Genomic DNA, 25,714 nt, shown 5'->3' with positions numbered 1-25,714 from the left:
CCGTCAAGTCACAGCGGCCCTAGCAAGGGGCTTTCAAGGCAAGGTACAAGGAGAGGTGGTTTGCCATTGCCTTCCTCTGCAGAGCCTTCCTTGGAGGTCTCTTCCAAGTACTGACCCTGCTTAGCTTCCGAGATCTGACGAGATTGAGCTATACCGTGCCACCTTCCCTCTCACAGTCTTATCTACATGCCCTCTCTTTGTGATGGACCTGAAGCATTGATGCAGGAAGGCAGCAAAACCTTGTGTGTCCCCCCCCCATGCATCTGCACCCTTTAGAAAGCTTGGTGGCTTCCCAGAAACCACCACGTCCACTTCTCTCATTGCCTACCAGCTGTCATAGGCGCACCATGGCAGGGAATTATAACTTCCTTGGATAATGGAAAGGACAGGCTTTTAGGAAACAGTCTGAGATCCGACAGCCTCTGGTAGCCTGTTCTGGCTTGCTTGATTCCACCTTCAGCAAATGAAGCCCATAGAAAAAGCAGCCTCTCTCTGGAGGGTGCAGGATACAGTGGATGAGTCATGCAGAGTATCACGGTGACATCTGCTAGCACTGCTACAGTTATGGCTCCATAAGCCTGCCTGTGTAAAGCCCCTATTCAAAAGGAAGGGGAGGGGGAGAGTTAATGGCTGGGGGGGGGGATCTCTTCCCTGAACTGTAAGGCAGTGCCAGACTGAATTTTTTAAAAGCTGCAGCTGCTCAAGAGACATGTGTGCAGGATGAATCCAAGCGCACAAGTGCAGGACCGACTCGTGCTGTGGCGTGCTCATAGAAAGGTGGGCAAGGCTATCAAAATAGCAAGGGTGGAAAAGAAAAATCGATTGAATTAGAACCCGTGTATTCATTTAAAATGTGACTAACTGTAGATAACATTTATCAAAATGCCTAGTTTTCTGAAGTTCAACAATTCTATTGAAACAGGCATGGTATTGCTACCTTGTCTTTCTCTCTCTTGTTCACCTGTTCTTTTGCTCCATTACTCTAGAAGGTGAAGCTTGTTTTTCCTCTTCCTCCTCCCTACGTTTATTGGGATCACAAAGGGGGTATTTCGCAGGCAACTTCAACAGAAATTTCAAGACATGGAGCAGAACTCAGCACTGATGGTCATTTTGGTGCATTTCAAACTACTGCTGACATAGACAATATAGAATCACCAAACAAAATGTTTTTCTCTTTTGGGTTGAGACATCATGGGAATGCAAGACACAGATGAAAAAGACAGCAAAATATGTTGTTGTTGTTTTTTTAAAAAGGAGAGAGAGAAAGACTGAATTGGAAAAATAACGCCCCCAATGTTAAGCTTCCTCCTTAAATCTTCCTGGATTTTTTTATTTAGTTTTGTGCTCCTTCTTCTGGATCAAAAGATTTGTTTAGAAGTGCAACTGAACTACAAATGTCAGGTTTACTGCTCTAGTTCCTTTTCGTTATGCTTGCCACTAGGAACAGGAAAACATAAAAGCCTCACCCTTGGTAAGAACGCAGGCTACTGAGTAATAACAACATCTCTGATAATACCGCACTGTTGCTAACAAAAAAAAGAAAAGAAAAAGAAAAAAGGAAGAAAAAGATTGCCCCCAAGATAACAAGCCTGTTTGCCTCTGGTGTTGAACTGGCACAGAGAAAATCCAGTCTCCGTGCCATTCAGCATGTAGTCAGATCAACTAAGCTCACCTGAACTTGGGTAGTGATGGGGATGAGAATGGGCAAGGTTTTTTTTTTCCTGCTACAGAGATCCCTTAAGTGAGTCCCTGGTAGTGAGGGATACAGAAAGAGATAACAGGGGGTGAACACAAGTAAGTGGGTAAGGCAAATGTAGACACACAATGAGAATCTGCCAGTCAAGCATCCCCCCTTTTTCCTTTGGGCATTGTATTGCATTTTATTGTATTTTAACATTGTTTTTATTGTAAGAACCAAGTCTGGTGGAGCATGCAGGAATGCATGCTTAAAGTAAATACATATATATCTAACTTGTACCCTGCATTTGAGAATGCAATTGCAGTGCTAAAGATTAAGAGCTGGGAGCTGGAAAATCCACTGTCAGAATCTCAGCTCAGTTGCAGATGTACCGTTGTATGAAGTGGAAATAATATCACTGGCCCAACTTTATAGGTTGTTTTTTTTAAAAAAGATGGTTCAGTTACTGTGTATGCAAATCCCCTTGAGGACGCAGCATACTAGAAAGCATGGAAATTGCTATGCCCCATCCACACCCGTTCTGGAAGAAGGAATGCTTTGCTGCCAGCTCACCTCTGGACAGAGTCAAAGGTAGGAGGAATAAATTGCCTGGGCTCAAAGTGGTCGAACTCCATGAGGTGGGCAACTGCAGAGAGCTCGCTCTGTGTTTCAGTCCTTGGTTGGAGGTCTAAAAGGTGGGGAAGAGGCTGTGGAGGGGAAGTGAACCTATGAGGGGTAATGGGTATCCTCTGTCCCTGAACATTCTTGAGGACACACGCACACCCTAGACATTCAGCATGACCATATAAGGTTATGATGACCTGATGATGCTATCTTTCCCAACTCTGGTGGCTTCCGCAGGGATACTTGGCTTGGCTTTCAAACCAGAGCTTTCTTCTCCCTAGCAAATCCTCCAATGATCCTCCAATCCTGGTATTTCTCTTGTTGTTTCCCATACCAGCTTTTCTACATTCTGAAACACCACAGTCAAAGCGGGTTTGCTTGCCATGTGGATGGGAAGGTTCAGATTTTTAAACCTCCCTGGGCACATGTGTGCCATTTTACAACACCCATCCTCCTTGTAACTGCCACTCCTGGAGGGCTTTAAAAAACCCAGCATTCATGCTAAAAGCTGGTTTGGAAGCCAACCGATGATGGGAAAAGGGCTTCTCTTATCCACCCCCTTCTCACAGGCTGCTCTGTGATCAGTACTTACGTGCCCCCTTTTCTCCACTCCCCTTGGAGCTCCCACCTCACACGCTCCTCTGTTGAGCTCCAGTCTCACACTACATGCTACTGCCTACCTGCCAGTCCTACCTCTGCCCACTAGCTCCTTCCAGGCACAGCATGCAGAATGGGATTGGAGCCTAACAGAGATGCACTCTCAGCAGGGGTTCAGAGGGGACAGAAGACCAATTTCCAGCCTGCAAGCGCTGATCACAGCCTCAGGCTGAGAGGAGAAGCTCCTTTCCCAGCCCGTTCTTAGATTCCCAGCCAGCTCCAAGCACTAACACTGACTTTTTTTTTTTTTTTAATCCTCTAGTGCAGGAGTGGGGACGGAAGGCAGCATGGTATAGCCTGATCTTGTCAGATCTCGGAAGCTAAGCAGGGTCAGCCCTGGTTAGTATTTGGATGGGGGACCACCAAAGAATACCAGGGCTGATATGCAGAGGAAGGCACTGGCAAACCACCTGTTAGTCTCTTGCCTTGAAAACCCCATAAGGGGCCGCCATACGTCAGCTGTGACTTGACGGCACTTTACACACACACAGTGCAGGAGTGTCGAACTCAATTGTTATGAGGGCCGCATTTGACATAGATGCTACTTGGTCGGGCTGGGCCTTGCCACGCCAGACCAGAGTGTGTGTGCGTGTGTGTGTGGCTTCCTCGGCTGGCTCGCGGGCCGGATAAGAACTCTCAAGGGGCCGGATCCAGCCAACGGGCCTTGTTTGACACCCCTGCTCTAGTGTGTATGCAAAAATGGCAGCCACGGGGCAAGCGTGAAGGGAAGTCCAATGTAGACTCCCCACCGTGGCTACAAATGTTTCTTCCCTCAGGGCAGTAATGAACGAAGAAACACTGCCAGGAGAAAGCAACCCTTCTGTATGAAGTGTGAGAGGAATGCCTTTCAGATGTGCTAATGGAGGCAAATCCATCTTGCCTCCTTCTTGACCCTTTGCATTTTGAAGGGGAGGGCCCCTTTTCAGCTGGTGCTCAGTTCACGATATTGCCAGGTAAACATATTCTTTTACTGATGCTTCAGGCACGCCATACATAAAGTTCCTACACCGCCGTACTGCTTTAGGCCGCTCTCTAGTCTCACCACACTGTAACTGGATTCTGTCAGAGAGACTTTCTGGCTAGAGAAGCTTTTGATTGCTGGTGCTAATGTTGTCTTATCATAATTAAACCACAGGATCGAGTGCTACAGCTGTGCTGCTAAGCAGTATCAATAGAAATTCGGGAGGACTAATCCCACATCTTCCATGGATAATTGTAATGTCTGCATTTTAATCCTAGGATTGTATTTGGCCCATTTGAAGGACATAATGGCTGCACTGAATTAACAAAAAGGATAAATCCTGCTTGACAGGGTCTGGGGAAAACCCGTCCATCCTTCATTTCCCTATTGCTGCTGTGGCAAGTGATGACTGAAATTTTAAAACAAAGAAGGTAATTATTGAGCACCATTGTATGATTCTTAACAGTGGTCAATTCTTGCACAGAGCTTCTCTTCTGGAGCTTAGTGGTAAGTTTTCATCATCTGTGATGGACTAAAAAACTGGCTGCGTTGACAATATAACCAAGTGCGGATAAATGGAGCATCTTTAGAGCATGCAATCTGACATGAGGGGACACACTATGAAGACCTGAAATGTGATGCGGCAGGAACCTCTGTGACTTTTCATGCAGTGCGGCAAAACAGCAATGCAAGAAGGAAAAAAAGAACTGGAATTTCTTCTGAGCTAGCTCAATCACATGTAGGAAAAATCTGATGCTCTCTCCTGGCGTTATCTGATTAAGGTTGCCTATGTACATGGGATTAAATTCCACTGAACTCAGGGTGTCTTGCTTCTAGACTGGTTTCAGTTCTAACATTTCTTTTTTGAGGGAGGGGGTGTGTGTTATCTAAATTTGGGCTAAATCTGTAATCCATTTGGGGGTGTCTTCACACATTACCTTTTAAGATGCACACCTGAAATGTAAAGGAGTAGTGTGAAACTCAGATGCTTGCAGCACTTGTCATGCCTGTATATGTGTGAAGAAGTCAGAAGGGGCAAACCCGCGTTTTGCTCTGCAGAGAGTGTGAAATGGCCCAAAAACTATGACTCTTTTGCAGACTCTTGCTAATCTATCTCAGAGCTCTGAGGATTAAATACCTTGGCCCTAATTTCATCCAACTATTACACTGTAGGCATTGTGGGCGCTACAGTAGTATGAATGATAAATTATAATAACCACAATAAACCTAATTAACAACCTGGTGTTTTTATCTTTGTAATTAAATCTAGCTGCCATAATGATAACCACTCTGGAAATCCTGCTGCTGCTGCTATTATATTATCATCAACATAGATTACCTTATGATGGTATTTTTAACCTCTGGTCCTCAGACAGCTTCTTGCTGCTTTGGAAGGCTGCTTCTTGCCATTCTGCCACCAGAATGCCTTTTGCCACTCTGGGGAAAGCTCTATTTTTCACTTTTCTCCAGCAGCAACACAAGCCTCAGTCTCCAGCAGTTACAGACTTTTGCTAGAGGAGACTAGGAGGCTGCATAAATGAAAGAGTGCCCCAGGAGGTCAGGGTCTGAAGACATGAAAAGCGGCAACCATGTTGAAATGGAGCAGATCTGGGTCTGGTCCTTTATGGAAGACCATAGAGGGATCCATTTGTATGCCGCTTTGAGTTGGATTGGAAGAAAAGTGGGGTATAAATGTAACAAAAGTCTGAACTTGTTGATCAAAGACATGAAGAAGAAGAGGAGGAGGAGGAGGAGTTGGTTTCTATACCCCGATTTTCTCTACTGAAAGGAGTCTCAAACCAGCTTCCAATCACCTTCCCTTCCTCTCCCCACAACAGATACCTTGTGAGGTAGGTGGGGCTAAGAGAGTTCGAAGAGAACAGTGACTAGGCCGAAGTCAATCAGCAGGCTTCATGCATAGGAGTAGGGAAATCAACCCGGTTCACCAGATTAGAGTCCGCCGCTCATGTGGAGGAGTGGGGAATCAAACCAGGTTTTCCAGATTAGAGTCCACTGCTCTTAACCACTACTCTGCTGTGCCTGTTGGCAGTAACATTAAAAAAAGACAACCCCCACCTCACAATATTAGTAGAAAACGTGCATATCTGACTGAGTGTGTGTGTGTGTGCGCGCGCGCGTGTGTGTGTGTGTGTGTAAAGTGTCGTCAAGTCGCAGCCGACTTATGGCGACCCCTTTTGGGGTTTTCATGGCAAGAGACTAACAGAGGTGGTTTGCCAGTGCCTTCCTCGGCACAGCAACCCTGGTATTCCTTGGTGGTCTCCCATCCAAATACTAACCAGGGCTGACCCTGCTTAGCTTCTGAGATCAGACGAGATCAGGCTAGCCTGGGCCATCCACGTCAGGGCGCATACCTGACTAGACTGTCTTTAAAAAAATTAAAAACATTAGCTCCAGGGGAAATGTCAGGGGATAGACTTACTGATTTGTTTATGATGATAAAATGGAAGAACCACCCACACTCCTGTGTAATCAATGAAAGAAGGACAGGATACTTGTTAAGGGCTGAATGACAGGGTTTGCTACTAGGGTTGCCAGGTCCCTCTTCATCACCTGTGGGAGGTTTTTGGGGTGGAGCCTGAGGGTGGGGTTTGGGGATGGGAGGGACTTCAATGCCATAGAGTCCAATTACCACAGTGGCCATTTTCTCCAGGTGAACTGATCTCTATAAGCTGGAGATCAGTTGTAATAGCAGGAGATCTCCAGCTACTACCTGGAGGTTGGCAACCCTATTTGCTACCTGGGCCAATAAAGGCAGCCTTGCTGATATGCCTCTCTCTGATGCAGCCAAATGGAATGAATCGATAAAAGTGGAGATAGGAGTTTGGTGAAATGTGAATGTCTTGGATGGATCTAGGGCTAGGATCAGCTGCAAAATATCTTAATTAATCTGCCTCTGAAATGTATGTGCTTTTATATGTCAGACCATAAAATGCAGATGCTAACAGGCCTTTTCCTGTCCTGTCAGGCTTAGATGCACAACCACATTGGGAGGAACAGTTCGTATGCTTGCCTGATAGCATCTATGGTGGAAAAGTGACTTCAGGATTATTTCCCAGTAGTGCGCCTACTGGCCAATATACCAGAATAACAGCCTTTACCTCAACAGAAATGCTTTTATAGGCGGTGCCAGTTCTTGAACTAATTATAATATTATTAAAGTTCTAATCCTTGAGAAATTTGGAAAAAGAAATCTAACAGAGCGATGTAACCAAATTTTGTGACACCTCTGGTTCAATTTAAAAGTGCAAGGGTTTTTTTTAAAAAGGTTTCTCTCTATTCAGGATGAAACTGCAATTGACCTTTCCCCCAAGCATAACAGAAACATAACTATAAAAATTGATGCCCGTTTTCTGTGTCAAATGCATATAAATGGCAGAAACAAAGAAATGAAAATGGGAAATTGGCCAAAGAAAATAGGCTGAATGGAAATGGCCATACTAACCATGCACAAAAAATGAAATAAACAAATCATACATACCTAAACACATTGAACTAAATGTAAATAATAAACCACATATAACATATAAACAAACTGCAGCCCATTTTCCACAATGTAAACAAAAATTCACTTTCACAAATTATATCACTAGATATATTCACACAATTCTCTTATAGCAACAAGGCTAGATTTTTAACGTGGTTGAAGGCTATAGGGTTTTGAGAAACTCAAATCAAACTGACATCATCTAGCTTTAAGTTTCCCCATCTCACCAATCAATGCTATGGGGTTGGGAGGGAGTAACTGGTAAAATCACAGCATGATGACATCAAAGAACACGGACAGATTTAATAGACATCTTGTGATAGATTATAGTTCACCTTGGAATGAAGCTCAAATGAATCAAGTAATTGTGACAGAACTTATGATTTCAAGATATTCCCTTATGTTAGTCCAGTGTGTTAATTTGTAGACCTTCCCTCAAGTCACATGTTCACATAGGCAGTTCAGTTAGTTGAGAGTGCTTGCATGAACTGGTTGGAGTTGCTCCTTAGATTAAAGCTGTTTGAACAACTCCTCATTCTCTATTTGGGAACCCAGAAACATTATACAAATGGCAAATATTTCTGAACCTGATTCCAAGTGCTCAGAACCCCACAGAGTATCCCAACCCGCCTCCATCCCAGTGTAACAGTTGATGCTGTTGTGGAGGGAGATAAAAGCAGACAGTTGGTCAGGAACAGGAATGCCAGTCCCCCCTTCCTTCTCTTCCCCTCACAACTAAGGTCATTTATGCATGGGTACTTTCACTCATGTTCGCCCAGGTCTGAATCGGTTGTTCCTTGGAGTTATGCATGAGTTTTCCGTCCATTAGAGACGATCTCACTGCCAGCCCTCGTAATGTCTGGGTCTTCCCATTCCTCTGTTAACCCGACTCTTTCATCTTCCCTGAGCAAAGCCCGGGTGAAATCCCCATGCACAAGGCAAACTGCGGGGCACACTAGCTTAGTTTTGCTCACAGCCAATTACAAAGCAGCATGTTCAGAGGCGGGGATCGTAATCTCACAGTAATCACTACAAGCCAATTACAAAGCAGCATTTAAAGGGGTGGGACTTGGTCTGAGTTTGGAGACTGCTGGTGCAGAGATTCCCAATAGGAAAGTGTGGGTCCAGCAAGCAACAAACCTCAGGTAAAACTCCTATGCATAAATGACCGAATATTTGTTGTGGCAAGGGTTACATATCCTAGAGTACACCAGGTGCCTTAGAAGCAGTGTATCTGAAGCACCCATGAGAGGGGTAGAGGAATGCGGAAGAAGGCTAGAGAGAATCTTTCCTCCTACTGGCCAGCTGGCCTGCTGACCGCCACCACTGCATGCCTCCAAAACAATATGCAGGTGAACTGACAGTGAGAACTGGACGAGGAGAGGGGATGGACCATTTTTTCTCTGAGGCAGAGAAGTGTTTGGGGGCTTTAATGCTAATCTCACTTTGATGGTGAACTGATGAGGGGGTATCATTTACAGCAGCAGCAACCCTATACTTCATAAAGGGGGAAAAAGATTTTGAAGGGGCTGACTTTTAGCAAAACATTTTACATGGTGGTCCATGTTTATTTTCCCCAGTCTAGCTGGAGAGTTTTTGAATAACAGTTTGGATATAATTTTTTAGGCAGTTGTTTAAAAGATATGAATTTCACTGCTCTTCAAATTTTATGGCTTCAGCTATTTTATGGGACGGCAACAGGAGACCATGAAGGGCCATGAAGAAGTTGCAGTTTTTGTTTCATTGTGAGCAACTGCCAGAGGTATTCTTCCCAACCACTGTGGGATAATAAGCCCTACAGCAGGAAGTGAGCTATATATTTAGCTTTCTCATCCAATCCCAGGGAGAGCAAAGAAGCAGTCTGGCTGAAGGCACAGCCTATGATTGTGGCACATATATTTGGAAATTAGCAGGCAATCGAGGTACGGATGCCTCCTCTCTCCATTTTAAAAAACACACTTAATTAAATTTTGGCCTGCAAATTCTTTTGTTCTGTCATAGAATAAAGAAGTAAGTTAGGCCCACATATGTGGTCAGGTCAGTGATGGTGTTGGTGTAGAAACTTTCTGCGTGACCAGCCTGACCAAACATGACTGCATTCGGTACCTCTGCAGCACGCAGCCCCAACCATGTGGAAGAAGCAACCACATCAAAAATATAAATATGAATTTTCCTCTAGGGTAAGTCAGTTCTACAAGCTCATCTAACCAAGCTCGACATACTTTCCACAGTTTCAGGAATAATTCTTAACTGGAAATTCTAGGGACTTGGATTTATCTTTTACAGTGCATGTGCTGCTGAGTTTCAGCAAAGGTGCAGAATATTGATAAAACAGTAATTCCTCGGTATCTAAGCATTTCACTATCATCTGTTACTAGAGATTACCTGAGAATATCTCCACCTCTGGCACTTGATGCTTGCAGGTTCAGGTACAATAGGTATAATATCTCTTAAGTGTTCGAGGATCAATTGCTGAACCTTTTCTATGTCCCACTCCAAATGTTCAATTCCAAAGGACACACTAGTGTGGACAACGACAGATGGCCCAGTGTCTGATGATTCTGCAAGAAAGACATAAAAAGATGGAAAGACCTCTAGCGATGGCTCAAAGTGAGATTTCCATCCCATCAAAATATTAATCATAGCTCTGCTGAATTCAAAATGGTAAGACGCAGCCAAGGACGTCAGCCTACCTAGAAAGTGTGGCACCACAGGAGGCATCTGCAATACTTGAGATGAATCTTCTCTTCTGTCCCAGCAGAACATTCAGATTCAACTTCAAGCAGTTTTCAGATGCAACAGGAGATGGTTGGCAGGTTTGAAGAAGGCCGAATTTTGGCAGCTGCTGCTTTTCTCGCTCCTGCAACTCCACTGACATAATATACTGCATTGCCAAAATCCCCTCTTCTACTTGGCTATTAAAGGTTTGGCCACGCCAGCTTTTCCTCCAAAGTAATAATACTAGCTTGAACATCGAATAATATAATGTCTTTTTCAAAAATTTGTTGCTAACCTAAATTAGGAGCAGACCTTACCTCTTTAGAGATTTGAAAGTGTCACTGCTCAGGGATATATATAATGATAGCATGTAATAGCCTCTCATCAAACAGTTTTGCTAAGATCATAAATGTATGCACAAGAAAGAGTTGTCACCCAACACCACCAGAGGCCTGCTACCTCTCTGGACTCACCACCTGCCTCTTCTCCACCTGCTATGCACCATACATGGACTCCTCCTGCTCACCACAGCACATGATTGACAGGACTGAGTGAACATATTCATGGAGGAGAGGGGTATTCATGGCTACTAGTAAAAATGGATTCTAGTCATGATGCATACCGATTCTCTCCAAATCAGAGGAGCATGCCTATTATGTCAGGTGCTTTGGAACACAGGCAGGACAATGCTGCTGCAGTTGTCTTGTTTGTGGGCTTCCTAGAGGCACTTGGCTGGCCACTGTGTGAACAGACTGCTGGACTTGATGGACCTTGATCCAGCATGGCCTTTCCTATGTTCTTATGACCAGGAAGAAGACAAATAAGACAAGTTATGGGCACACTGTCTCACGCTAGAGTTGGAAACTTAAAGGCTGGGCTTGAAAACTGGTAGCAATGGGCTACACCTGACTAAAGGTAGTGCTATCATACCTCTTTCAAGTCTCAGAAATAATCACCTACTCTCAGCTCCATGCATTCCTCCTTTCTTGTCTCTGTTGTTGGTTACTCTAGATTCTAGACTCCTAGCCATGTGTATGAGATTTATTTGCCAGCATAAACTCTACTTGGTTTGTTCCCCCAAGGAGTACTGTGAGGGTTGTGTTGCCCAGAAGCAATGAACCACAGCAAAGAAGGGAAGCATCCCAGCAAAGTAAATGAAGAAATGGCTGAGAGGGACATGGTGCTCGCTCAGCAAGAAGGAATAGCAATCAAGAAGCTGTTTTTGTTGGGATGGCAGCAGGGAACTTTGTGTGACTTCGGCTGAAACTTAAACTGCTATGGATTTTAACACTGAGGTTATTGGAGCAAGATCATTCTTAAAATTAAGGGTTATTCTTGGAAGATGACATTCAAAAACACACTGAGCAAAAATCAGATTTTGAAGGCGATGGCTATGTTTTTGGAAAAATATCACAGCTAAATTCTGTGAAAAGAGTGGTGTGGTGAAGTGTGGAAACTGACCAAAAATAAAAGTGATATAATAGGATTACGTCTTTCTGTAATTTGTATATTTGGTGCTCTGTCTACACTTTGCTTAGCATGTGTCTCATCTGATCGCAGGCACACAAGTCATTTATCACTGAGAAATGTCAAACACACTTGCATTTCTGGCCTTATTTTGGAGCCAAAATGTAAACAAGGGCTCAAACGTTTGGGACAGTCCCACTTCTGTTGTGTATGACCCCTGTGATACTTCAGAAGCAAACCTAACAAACTCATTACCACTCAAGGGGGATGCTGATTATTTATCAGGAGCCAGAAAACAGAGTTGCATTTACCTGTAACTACTGTTCATCAAGGTCTTCCGTGCAGGCACACATAGGGACTGCGCTTGCGCAGGCTGAACACTGAAGATTTTCAAGCTTTTAGCCACCAGGGTGTGCTGTGCGTCAGAACCCGCAGGTGCGAGAGCTGGAAACACGAGTTACCGGCATGCTGCGCCCCCTTCCCTCAGTTCCTCCTGAGCCGCCAGAGTCAGGATTAGTCAAGAGCTCACAGAGGGGCAGGAGGAAGGGAATGTGTGCCTGCACTGAAGACCTCGATGAACAGCGATGACAGTGTGCAACTCTGTTTTCATCGTTGGTCTTCAAGTGCAGTCCCACATAGGGATAGTCCCAAGCTTTACCAGGATGATGAGGGGAGCTCTGTCACTTCACAGGAACAATGACTAGAGGACTGCTTTCCCAAATGATGCTTCATCTCTTGCCTGAAGATCTAAGGCGTAATGATGGATAAAGGTGTTGGCTGAATACCAGGTTGCTGCCCTGCAGTTCTCCTTGATGGAAACTTCCTGCAAACAAGCAGCTGACAAGGCTTGGGCTCTGGTTGAATGTGCAGGATTCTTTATGGGGCATGGGACCCCCAGCTTTCTCATAGCGCAGCCTGATGGTAGCCACAATCCACCCAGAAAGGGTTTGTGGCGATTACCTTTTACCCTTATTGGGACCCAAATGACACAAAAACAAGGATGTATCCTTCCTAAACTCCTTAACCCTGTTAAACCCTTCCTAATCCAATGAATGGAGGGCGCTTTCAGCATCAGAAGAAGGTTTTGGGGGGAAAACTGGGAGAACAACCTCCTGATTCAAATGGAAGAGTGTTGCTCCCTTAGGTAGAAACCGTGCAGACTGCCTCAGTACCACCCGCTAAGGAAAGACCTTCATGAAGGGTGGGTCTATTCTTAAGGTCACAATCTCCCTCACCCTGTGGGCCAAAACTATGGCAACTAAGAAACAGGCTTTCATGGAAGCCAAATGTAAGGGGCATGACGCCAGAGGCTCAAATGATCTTAGCCCCATGATCTTAGCCAACACCAGGGAAAGGGACCACTGAGGAACAATCAGAGCCTTGGGTTAAATAGACCTTTCAGAAAGGTCTTGGAGGTTCTGTGGGAAAACACAGTGGAGCCCTCCACTGGTACGTGGTGTGCTGAGATAGCAGCTAGGTATACCTTTATGGAGGAGAAGACCATACCCTCCTTTTTGAGGTCTAGTAGGTACTCAAACACAGCCGGCAAAGGAGCTTCAGCCAGCAACAAACTCCTATTTTTACACCACTCTAAAAATTTTGCCCACTTAAGCCCGTACTAGTAGATGGTCTACGTGCCTGGAGAAGAACGTTCCTCACATCTTCTGAGAACCCTACCATGGAGCCTGTTATTCCCCATGCTGCTAAATGCAGATGGTTGACCTGATAGTGGTTGAGCCTCCCATTCAGGAGCAGGAACGGATCCGAAGACTCTTGTAAGCATTCTCTCCAATCACTCGCTCCTGTCTGTTCCATGGGAGCCCATAGGGTGTCCATCCCCAGGGCATCGGAACCATGGTCGCAATCCGAAGGGCATCCCACTCGGGTTTGCACTCCAAAAAAGACATAGGTAGAGATTCCAAACGGGACATTGGAATCTTAGGCGACATAGGTAAAGCCTCCTCGCCTTCAGGAGAGGTTCTCGGTGCTGGCTTCTCTGAGTGGTTCAACAGATCTCTTAGGTTCAGTGACCCTTTTTTCTGGATCCGGCCACTTCTTCTTGTTCCTCTTCTTGTCATTAGACCTAGGATGTTTACTAGGATGCTCAGACGAGCATCTCGGGACCGGGGATATTGATTGGTGTCTCAGTTCTGCGCAATGGGTCAGGGTAGATCTGACTTGGGTCTGCTGAAGAGCTCTTTGGTGTGTGTGTGTGTGGAAAGCGGCAGTTCCGACATCAGTTTGATTGGGGCAGATAAAGAAACTACAGCCTATTGCCAAAGGGCAGCTTTAAGTTTGGCAGCTCTGTCATTCCTCGCCTTGAGGGTGAATTTTTGGCAAACGTGACAGGCGGATACATTATGCCCCTCACCCAGGCAGAGCTCATGCTCGTCACTCTGGGTCATCTTAGCCCTACAGCTGGTACATTTTTTGAATAAAACCTTTTGGACTATATTAAAGGATGTAGGTCACCAATATCTATGCAGGATAGGAACCCCAAACAGAGTACTTTACGGCAACTACTAGAAGAAAACAGCATGGCTTGCAATGAACTGACTTCGATGGTGGCAAAGTAAGAACTCAGGGAAGGGGGTGCAGCACACCATTAACATGTGTTTCCAGTTCTCATGCCTGTGCATTCTGGCATGCAGTGACCCTGGAGGCTAAAAGCTTGAAAATCGTTCAGTGGTCGGCCTGCGCAAGCAAAGTCCCTATGTGGGACAGCACTTGAAGACTGACAATGAATTTCTTATTATGGTTGAAGTTTCCTTGCCTAGCCCAAGAGAAGATAGCAGATGCCAAATGGAAAACAAGCAAATAGCATCAACAAACCCAACTTGAGACAAACAGATTTAGCAATTGTGGAGAGCGACTGAGTGAGAGTCCAGCAAGGAAGACATGCTACAGAAGAACTCCTTTATTAAACCAGCTCATTATACCCAAGTGAATTCTTGGTAACATTCTAAGAAGTGGAGTAAAATAACTATATTTGGTTAAACATTTCTAAAAATAAAAGACAAATTAGGCATTCCTCTTGTCAACCACATGGCATTCAGGTCCTGTTGATTCTCCCCCTCCCCATCCGATTCTCATTGCATCTTTATCATAAACCTCTTGTGTAGGCATATATTCTCTCTCTCTCAGCTGTATTTCCCACCCCCACATGTTCTTTTTCCTCATTGTGACTGACAATGCAATCTTAAGCAGAGTTACACTCTTCTAAGTCCAAAGAAGTCAATGGTCTGAGCTGCATGGGTGGATATGTCACTGCTTAGTGGCCAAGCTACATGACTTCTGACAACTTTCGATATGACCCTATTAATGCTACTACTTTTGCTGCTCTTTATCATCCATATACCATGTTTCCAACTCATAGGCTGTGTTATCTGGCAGTGAGTAGTTGACTGACCTACAAGATGTGTAGCAAATTGCTATATGCTCACAAACAAACAACTAGAATGTTAAGGATGCTTTTTTTTACAAAACATCCTCTAAACAGAAAGGTGAAAATACAATGGCTGATTCCACAATTCTCCATGTACAATATTCAGAGCTTTGAAGCTTTTGCAGCCGTCTTTCCTCTGTTACTGTCAAATGAACAGCCTTTCATGGTATTTATAAACATTGGTCTTTCTGCCAAGGGGTCAAAGTGCTTGTATTCTTCATAGAGAGGGGTTTTAGAAGCAGTAAAATCCCATGGTGACCCCCTATATATAATTTCTTTCAGTTGGTAAAGCAAATTTTGAAGTGGTCGGACTGGCTTTGCTAAATATTTCTGCTTGTCCTTCTGCTTTATCTACTCACCCCTCCCCCATCTGTTTGCATATGCTTCTGCCTCAACACTTCATTCTAGCCCTGCTCTGAAAGAATTTCTCATTTCATACGCTGTCTTGCATATGACTCTAAAAAGGTAAAGGCAGTCCCCAGTGCAAGCACTGGGTCATTACTGACCCATGGGGTGACGTCACATCCTGACATTTACTAGGCAGACTATGTTTTACGGGGTGGTTTGCCATTGCCTTCCCCATCTACACTTTACCCCAGCAAGCTGGGTACTCATTTTACCGACCTCGTAACGCTGGAAGGCTGAGTCGACCTTGAGCCAGCTACCTGAAACCGACTTCCGTTGGAATGGAACTCAGGTCATGAGCAGAGCTTTTGACTGCAGTACAGCAGCTTACCACTCTGCGCCACAGGGCTCCTTATGACTGCTTCCATATTAATCCTCTGTGGATCTATACCAGCACACTACCCAATTCTCATCCCAATCATGCCAGGACTCCCATTTCAACTTCTATGCACTTCGCCGCCTAGGCTTGTTGCTGCCAATGGTGCCAAGCAAACAACTGAATGTGCCCAGTAAATAGCTTGGAAAACGGATTGAACCAAGGCATGTGAGATGTTCTGGGTACCTACTGAACTACCCAGATGAGTTAGGTACATTTTGAAACACTACTACCAAACTGACTGAAAAAGTCGTCAAGTGCTCACTTCAACACCCAGAAAACGGGCTCTTCTGTTCTGGCTGCCATTGCTGTAATGAAGTCTAGACAGCGAACTCTGTGAACATGATAGGCTTCCTCTTGCATGGGGTGGACAGTATGCTGCCTGGAAAGCCGTTACCATCAAGCACATTAAGGACAGCATCTTGGATCATCTATACAGCATTGCCCTAGTAGCTGATAGTGGTCTGCTGGCATGATCAAGAAGATTGCCAAATAGACCAGGATTAAATCCTGCATGAAAGCATACCATGGCAGCCACTTGATACCAATCAGAAATATTCTCTTGATATTTCCATAGACAAGCCACTGGACATGTTTAAGGACTATAGCACATGGGACAAGGTCGACATGAAATATGAGGAAAGTTAGAAGGCAGCCAAGATCAAGTAGTTTTTCCAAAGATTCAGATTCTGCATCACATGCAATGACATCAATAAATACTTTCAATGCTGTACCCACTACCAACCTAAACAAAGGTCCTTGTGTCCCAATGTTGATATTCAAAACATATAATGGGTCAGAATGTTTAGGGGGGAAAATCTTAATGCTACTGGTGGTGGAAAGTGCCACCACGTTGCGGCTGACTTATGGCAACCCAGTAGGGTTTTCAAGGCAAGAGTTGAACAGAGGTGGTTTGCTATTGCCTGCCTCTGCATAGCAACCCTGAATTTCCTTGGTTGTCTCCCATCCAAGTACCAACCAGAGCTGACTCTACTTAGCTTCTGAGACAGGGCTAGCCTGGGCCATCCAGGTCAGGGTCTTAGTGCTACTAAGCCCTACTAAAGATATGATTTAAATTAATTGCTTTCAGTTTTCATTTGATGAGCTGTATTATGCATGGACTGTAACTTACTGATGAACACCATTAACAAAGTCCCATCTAAACAGTTCAATTAAATGACAATATTATTGCTGGATAAATTATTTCTCCCTTGCTTCTAATAAAAAAGGGTCTTTGGAATGGAATGGATTCTTTCATGCTCTCCCAGAGATCATACACAAATGTAAAAAGCAAAAGGGAGTGTTAATTATTAATACAATTAATTAAAGAATACAGCTTCAAAATGGCTGCCAACATCAGGATAAGTAAGAATTGATGTTAAATGGCCATTTAAATATTCTAAAGGCTCTAGCAATTTGCAGTTGACACTGATAGACTTGCGAGTTATTAAAGATGCCCAAACAAACAAGTATTAATACTTCAGAAAACACATTTATACTATTCCTAACTAAGTTACACAGCTGAATTCAGTAATGTCCAAAACTATGTTTTTTTTGCCATCAAGTCAAAGCTGTTTCACTATGTAGAGTTTTTGAGGCAAGAGATGTTCAGAGGTTGTTTGCCATTGCCTGCCTCTGCGTAGCAACCCTGGACTTCCCTGGTGGTCACCCATCCAAATAGTGACCAGGTCCAACCCTGCTTAACTTTCAAGATTTGACGAAATTGGGCTAGCCTGGGTTTTAGAGTAAAACTATCTCAGGAAACTGTAAGTCAAAAAGAATCAAAGAACTGGCATAACAAAAAAATCTCTCTCAACATATTCTACAACTTGAGAACACCCATCCTGGGGATCAGAGGTGTGTATATGTATGTGTGTAAAGTGCTGTCAAGTGGCAGCAGACCTATGGCCACCCCAGCAAGGGGCTTTTAAGGCAAGTGAGAATCAGTGGGAGTTTTCCATTGCCTTCCTTGGTTAGGGTTGCCAGACCCCTCTTTGCTAGCGATGGGAGGCTTTTGGGGCGGAGCCTGAGGGCGGGGTTTGGGGAGGGACGTCAATGCCATAGAGTCCAATTGCCAAAGCAGCCATTTTCTCCAGGTGAACTGATCTCTATTGGCTGGAGATCAATTGTAATAGCAGGAGATCTCCAGCTAGTACTGGTGTGTGTGTGTGCAAAAATAATCAACACTAGGCTCAGTTCTATACATATATTCAAAAGGAGATAGTCAATACAAAAAGTAGTGCAAGCAATATCTACAAGTGAGCGATAGTCGAACAAGAGAACATAGTACAAGTATCAAAGAACAAGTCAAAAAACATCATATACAACAAATCTATGTCTAATGTTTCTCTCTAGATCTTTAAGACTTTCCAATTATAATATCAGTCTTTGTAAGAGCTGGTCCAAAAAGTGGAAAAGATTCCTTTAGATTTTTCATAGAGTCCGTGTCGGGAATCAGACTCTTTAATCCGCTGGCCGTGTGCTGTGGGAGATTCAAACGAGGACCAAGCTGGCACTTAATGTAAAATGGAAACATCTTCCAGGTTATAGACGCTTTCACCAATAATGGCTTCTTCAGCCTTGTTACTTGTCCCCCTGGACAAACAGGTTCCTGTTCTGTTAAAACAGTACAAAATTTATTTTGTAAAATCCATTGCTGTATGTCAGCTATAAGAGGAATAAGAGGTCTTTAAGCTGGGAAATGTTTGAGCCCCCCTCTACTTTTTGACCAACTATAATTATGTTCTGTGAAAGCTGAGTTCGTGATCGCTACCCAGTTCCGATCTTAAAAGAGCTGATGTCAAAAGTCACGGCCACAATCAACACCTTTGTTCATGGTTTCTCCACAGGGTTGTGAAGAACAGAACGTGCAGACAAACTGAACCACATTGCTTTTAGAAGTGGCTGCTTCGGTTGGTGATTGAAGCGATGTTTGCAGGGCAAGCTGAGAAAACACGTGCTCTAGTTTCAATCAGCGGACCGAGTCTGCAGTTCAAAGTAAAATTTTTATTCATGTGTAAAATGCAGCGATTCAGAAACTGTCTTACACAGTTACAAGTGTTAAGCAGTTACAAGTGTTAGTCCTATTTTCCATAGCAAAGTTCTTTGTGTGATGGGGTCTGGTAACAGAAACATGCCTGGGCAACGCATGTGCTTCACAGCAGTGTGAATATCATATGTGATCTGGGCAGTTACATGCTCAAGGATACAACTGATGTGCTTGGCCTTTCCCCCTGCTCCCTCAAAAGCTGAATGGCTTAACCATGCCTCAGGCAACTCTGTAACAAAAGCCCAGCCTGTGGTTTCCCTAATAAGGTATTTTAGTGGGCCGCTTGACATTAAATTAAAATTCAAATACCTTTATTGGCATAGTACAATGTGTAGTGTATAAAAGGATAAAAAGATAAAAGGATAAAAGTTAGAGTAAAATAGATTACCGGTAATATAAATCGTTCCTTAATGTTGTGAGTCTACTTTTGACCATCGGTTGACTACTATCGTCAGAAATTTGGCCACGTTTTTGGTTATCTCAGGGTCCTTATCAGCTAATAGTTTGTAAAGTATTTTTGTATTATTTGAGGAGAAATTCAGAACTATAGGTTTTATTAGGTTTCCTCTTGGTGAATCATAAAAGTGGCAGTCCAAGAGAATATGAGACAGGGAGTCAGGACATCCTGCGCCACATCCACAGATCCTTTCAGAGTAAGGTGTTTTCAGAAATCTGCCACAGAGGATCGCTGAAGGCAATGAATTATTCCTAGCTTGCATAAAGACTTTCCTGAGCTTAGGATCGTCAAGACGGTCCAGGTAGTTTAAATGGAAATTAGGTGGAAGTCCGAAGTATTGAGGTGAGCAAATTGGCGGCGTTAAAGGAAATTTGCGCTGGAACTCGTGATCGACTAGTCTTTGTTTTATTAGATTTAGAATATAACTCTCGCTGGACAAAAGCAGGGAGTCCAGGTCGATGCCTATCTGGGCAATTTTCTTTCTTATCTTGATTGCCCATTCAGAGCGTTCAGTCCAGTGGGGGTCTTCTAGTAGGTATTTTAACAGGGTTGATTCCCCCACATGACAGTGGCTCCATAGCCAACATTTTTTGGCAGATGACAAGGCCCTAGTTGTTACTAATTTTTGATTTGTTTCGGAGCAAACACTTGACATTAAGATGTTGGCCACATAGAACGGAAGTTAGTCAACAAGAACAAGGGTGGAGAAATGCCCTCTGCCCTAGAATTCACCACAATAATTAGGGTTGCCAACCTCCAGGTACTTAGTAAACAGAATGTTAGCCTGCTGTATGGAATTAGCAGAAATAGACCAGCAGTTTTGTAAAGCCTATAGTATATTAATGTGCATAAATAGCAACCACAGAATAAACAAAAATGATATTGACATTGGTTCTTGTAGGTTATCCGGGCTGTGTAACCGTGGTCTTGGAATTTTCTTTCCTGACGTTTCGCCAGCAACTGTGGCAGGCATCTTCAGAGTAGTAACACTGAAGGACAGTGTCTCTCAGTGTCAAGGGTGTAGGAAGAGTAATATATAGTCAGAAAGGGGTTGGGTTTGAGCTGAGTATTGTCCTGCAAAAGTATTGTCCTGTAAGTATCAAGATAATGTGCTAATGAGGGTATGGTATGTTAATATGGAACCATTGTATCCTGAAGTGATCTGTTAATGTGTGTAATCCAAAGCTAATCTGTATGGCTATTGTTGAATGTTGTCTTTGTCTGGAGGTTTTTCAGGGCAGGAAGCCAAGCCTTATTCATTCTTAAACTCTCCTCTTTTCTGTTAAAGTTGTGCTGATGTTTATGAATTTCAATGGCTTCTCTGTGCAATCTGACAAAATAGTTGGTAGAATTGTCCAGTCTTTCAGTGTCTTGGAATAAGACCCTGTGTCCTGTTTGTGTCAGTCCATGTTCAGCCACTGCTGATTTCTCAGGTTGGCCAAGTCTGCAGTATCTTTCATGTTCTTTTATCCTTGTTTGTATGCTGCGTTTTGTGGTCCCGATGTAAACTTCTCCACAGCTGCAAGGTATACGATATACTCCTGCAGAGGTGAGGGGGTCTCTTTTGTCTTTTGCTGATCGTAGCATTTGTTGTATTTTCTTGGTGGGTTTAAACACTGTTTGTAGGTTATGTTTTTTCAAAAGTTTCTCCATCCTATCAGTGACTCCTTTAATAAATGGCAAGAATACCTTTCCTATGGGAGACTGTTTTTCTTGAGTTTTCTGATTTTTGTTTGGTTTAATGGCCCTTCTGATTTCATTCTTGGAGTAGCCGTTTGCTAGCAGTGCGTGATTTAGATGATTAGTTTCTTCCTTGAGAAACTGTGGTTCACAGATCCGTCTTGCACGGTCCATTAATGTTTTGATTATTCCTCTTTTTTGTCGGGGGTGGTGGTTGGAGTTTTTGTGTAAGTAGCGATCTGTGTGAGTTGGTTTCCGGTAGACCTTGTGACCTAACTGAAGGTTTGTTTTACGGATGACAAGGGTATCAAGAAATGGGAGTTTACCCTCAATTTCCTTTTCCATGGTAAACTGAATGTTTGGATGGATATTATTAAGATGGTTTAGAAAGTCCATTAATTTTTCTTCACCATGGCTCCAAATGGTAAATGTATCATCTACGAACCTGAACCAGACTGTAGGTTTGTAAGGTGCTGATTCTAATGCTGTCTTTTCAAAATATTCCATGTAAAAGTTTGCTATTACTGGACTGAGTGGACTTCCCATAGCTACTCCATCAATCTGTTCATAAAATTCTTGATCCCATAGGAAATAACTTGTTGTCAAACAATGGTGAAATAAGGCTGTTATATCTTCTGGAAAAATCTGGTTAATCAATGAGATTGTGTCTTTAACTGGAACCTTGGTAAAGAGGGATACAACATCAAAACTGATTAAAATATCCTTTGGATTGAGTCTTAACGGACTGATTTTGTTGATGAAGTGAGTTGAATCTTTGATGTAAGAAGTGGTTTTTCCAATGTGGTCCTGTAGGAGGGTGGTCAAATATTTAGCTAATTCATATGTTGGGGAACCAATGGCACTCACGATGGGTTCCGTTCCACTCCGACCCATCGTGAGTGCCATTGGTTCCCCAACATATGAATTAGCTAAATATTTGACCACCCTCCTACAGGACCACATTGGAAAAACCACTTCTTACATCAAAGATTCAACTCACTTCATCAACAAAATCAGTCCGTTAAGACTCAATCCAAAGGATATTTTAATCAGTTTTGATGTTGTATCCCTCTTTACCAAGGTTCCAGTAAAAGACACAATCTCATTGATTAACCAGATTTTTCCAGAAGATATAACAGCCTTATTTCACCATTGTTTGACAACAAGTTATTTCCTATGGGATCAAGAATTTTATGAACAGATTGATGGAGTAGCTATGGGAAGTCCACTCAGTCCAGTAATAGCAAACTTTTACATGGAATATTTTGAAAAGACAGCATTAGAATCAGCACCTTACAAACCTACAGTCTGGTTCAGGTTCGTAGATGATACATTTACCATTTGGAGCCATGGTGAAGAAAAATTAATGGACTTTCTAAACCATCTTAATAATATCCATCCAAACATTCAGTTTACCATGGAAAAGGAAATTGAGGGTAAACTCCCATTTCTTGATACCCTTGTCATCCGTAAAACAAACCTTCAGTTAGGTCACAAGGTCTACCGGAAACCAACTCACACAGATCGCTACTTACACAAAAACTCCAACCACCACCCCCGACAAAAAAGAGGAATAATCAAAACATTAATGGACCGTGCAAGACGGATCTGTGAACCACAGTTTCTCAAGGAAGAAACTAATCATCTAAATCACGCACTGCTAGCAAACGGCTACTCCAAGAATGAAATCAGAAGGGCCATTAAACCAAACAAAAATCAGAAAACTCAAGAAAAACAGTCTCCCATAGGAAAGGTATTCTTGCCATTTATTAAAGGAGTCACTGATAGGATGGAGAAACTTTTGAAAAAACATAACCTACAAACAGTGTTTAAACCCACCAAGAAAATACAACAAATGCTACGATCAGCAAAAGACAAAAGAGACCCCCTCACCTCTGCAGGAGTATATCGTATACCTTGCAGCTGTGGAGAAGTTTACATCGGGACCACAAAACGCAGCATACAAACAAGGATAAAAGAACATGAAAGATACTGCAGACTTGGCCAACCTGAGAAATCAGCAGTGGCTGAACATGGACTGACACAAACAGGACACAGGGTCTTATTCCAAGACACTGAAAGACTGGACAATTCTACCAACTATTTTGTCAGATTGCACAGAGAAGCCATTGAAATTCATAAACATCAGCACAACTTTAACAGAAAAGAGGAGAGTTTAAGAATGAATAAGGCTTGGCTTCCTGCCCTGAAAAACCTCCAGACAAAGACAACATTCAACAATAGCCATACAGATTAGCTTTGGATTACACACATTAACAGATCACTTCAGGATACAATGGTTCCATATTAACATACCATACCCTCATTAGCACATTATCTTGATACTTACAGGACAATACTTTTGCAGGACAATACTCAGCTCAAACCCAACCCCTTTCTGACTATATATTACTCTTCCTACACCCTTGACACTGAGAGACACTGTCCTTCAGTGTTACTACTCTGAAGATGCCTGCCACAGTTGCTGGCGAAACGTCAGGAAAGAAAATTCCAAGACCACGGTTACACAGCCCGGATAACCTACAAGAACCAATGAACTCTGACCGTGAAAGCCTTCGACGATATTGACATTCATATCATGTTGTTGGGAACATACATTGTCCCAAAATAAGTCACAGAGTTACAGATATTTTGGACCGTTAACATTGACGGTGAGTTGAACAATAGCGTACCACGTAAAATAGCACATGTTGACGTCTTGCGTAAGTGGCTCTTAATGTCCGTAACTTTGAGGTTCCGTACTTCCCCTTTATAAATATTGGGGTGCGGTCCTTGCTTGACAGGGGTCCAGTTGTCACCCTGTTTCGGCCTATTTAGGCCTTCTTCAGGAACCACTATAATTATGAAATTATAATAATGACAAAATAGTACAAATGTACAGAATGAAAGGCATCTAGGCATATAGGGAAATTTGCCTTATACATTTAGCTGTTACATATACCAAGCTAAAAAACATTGTCAAACTTCTTCTATGCACATTAATATACTATAGGCTTTACAAACCTCCAGGTACTAGCTGGAGGTCTCCCACTATTACAACTCCAGCCGACTGAGACTAGTTCACCTGGAGAAAATGGCCGCTTTGGCAATTGGATTCTATGGTATTTGAGTCTATGGCATTGAATGCTAGACTCGATGGGCTTTGGTCTGATCCATGGCTCTTCTTTTAGGTCCATGTTTTCACCTTTTCTTTGTATCCTTGTATCACCTTTTCTTTGTATCCTTGTATCCTGCCTGATGCTTGAGCAGACCTTTTCTTTGTATCCTTGCTCTGTCTGATGCTTGAATACATCTTTTCTTTGCATCCTTGCTCTGTCTGATGCTTGAACATACCATGTGAATTCTTTTTATTTTTTGTTTATCAAAATTTCTTATATTTTGAATGTTCAAAGTCTCATCTCTGTAAACACACCAAGCCTATTTGGATTGCTATTGAAAGTGCGAAAAAGGGAAGGGTCTGTGGGTCAGCTTCCCATCCCTTGAGCATGATAGCTTGAAACTGAGAAGGTACGATACATCATTCCCCTGCTAGCTTGAAGGGGTGAAGTAGGAGATGTGGCAACTAGGCAGAGCCTCTAAATGGTATTGCAAATACAGAGTGCTATATATGAAACTTTGTCTAGTAGGAGATACTCTTCGATTTGCTGGTGGCAGTGTTTACTACCTAGAGAGAAGTCAGGAAGTGAGGGAAAGGGGACTTGGGACTGCTGCAAGCCTTCCCAACCTTCTGGAACAAAGAGGGAAAGGGGCTTACAAGTTCCTTCACACCCCATATAGATTTGGATTGCAAATACTGGTCAAGGAACACGAGGATCTCAACTGCAGATATACGAACGTAAGACCCTGTATGCCGTATACACTTTAGATGATTGCTTCATCTACCTCAGTACTGTCTAGTCTGACTGGCAGCAATGCTCCAGAGTTTTATGCAGAGAAGGGTCTTTCTTGCTAGCTTTAATTGCTTTAATTGGTTGTTCTAGGGATGGAAACTAAAGACCTTCTGGCTGTCCAACACCTTATACCTTTGGCCATTTCAGTAGTGACATTATCCTGCTGAAAACTTTTCAAGAGAAAACCACACCATGCTTCTTCTCTCATGAGATTTTTGGGATACTGGAGCCAGAAAACCAAGTCTGTTTTTATACATCAGCTTGCTGTTAATTTGGGTTTAAATTATATTATTGATTTCATTGTGCTTTTGTCGTTGTATAATTGTACATGTTGTTAGTCACTTCAAGGGTCTAATAGGCTCAGAATATAGGATAACATCTTTTAAATAAATAACAAAAAATAAACAGAATACTAGAAGTCAGCATCCATCATAATTGCATTTAACTGTAGAATGAAATGGGAGAAAAATAATTTTCTGAGGGATTCTCCCTTTCTGCCTTTACTGTATTGAATAGAAAGGTCTGAATGGAAAAGAACTGATCTTAAAAGGAAAAATGGCACCCTTGTTTTGTCGTAGAGTAACACTATATAAAGGACAGTTGGTGTTCAATTCTTTGATTGGATTGGATGTCTCTAAATTGTCACAGTACTTTTCTGTAGAGAAAAATAGTCTCCAGTCTAATAAGATGTATCTAGCTATGAATAATGAATAAAAATAAATTCCTTCGAGTCTAAAAATAAACTTGGAATTTCCTCTGAAATGTCAGCACTGACGTTAAT

The 25,714-nt window shown here is 43.0% G+C and overlaps 1 protein-coding gene across 2 annotated transcripts in view; it reads right to left on the bottom strand.

Moving 5' to 3' along the window:
* The window catches only part of RNLS (renalase, FAD dependent amine oxidase), a 124,801-nt gene that overhangs the window by 4,436 nt on the left and 94,651 nt on the right, over positions 1-25,714 (bottom strand). For both annotated transcript variants that reach the window (XM_056849272.1, XM_056849271.1), the window contains one exon: positions 9,811-9,986. In XM_056849272.1, coding sequence (XP_056705250.1) covers positions 9,811-9,986 — 176 coding nt within the window. The remainder of the gene's footprint in view (positions 1-9,810; positions 9,987-25,714) is intronic.

Source organism: Euleptes europaea, chromosome 5, assembly GCF_029931775.1.
Source record: "Euleptes europaea isolate rEulEur1 chromosome 5, rEulEur1.hap1, whole genome shotgun sequence".
NCBI lineage: Eukaryota > Metazoa > Chordata > Lepidosauria > Squamata > Sphaerodactylidae > Euleptes > Euleptes europaea.
The sequence above is the reverse complement of the archived record's forward strand: the minus strand, read 5'-3'. Positions and strand labels throughout refer to the sequence as shown.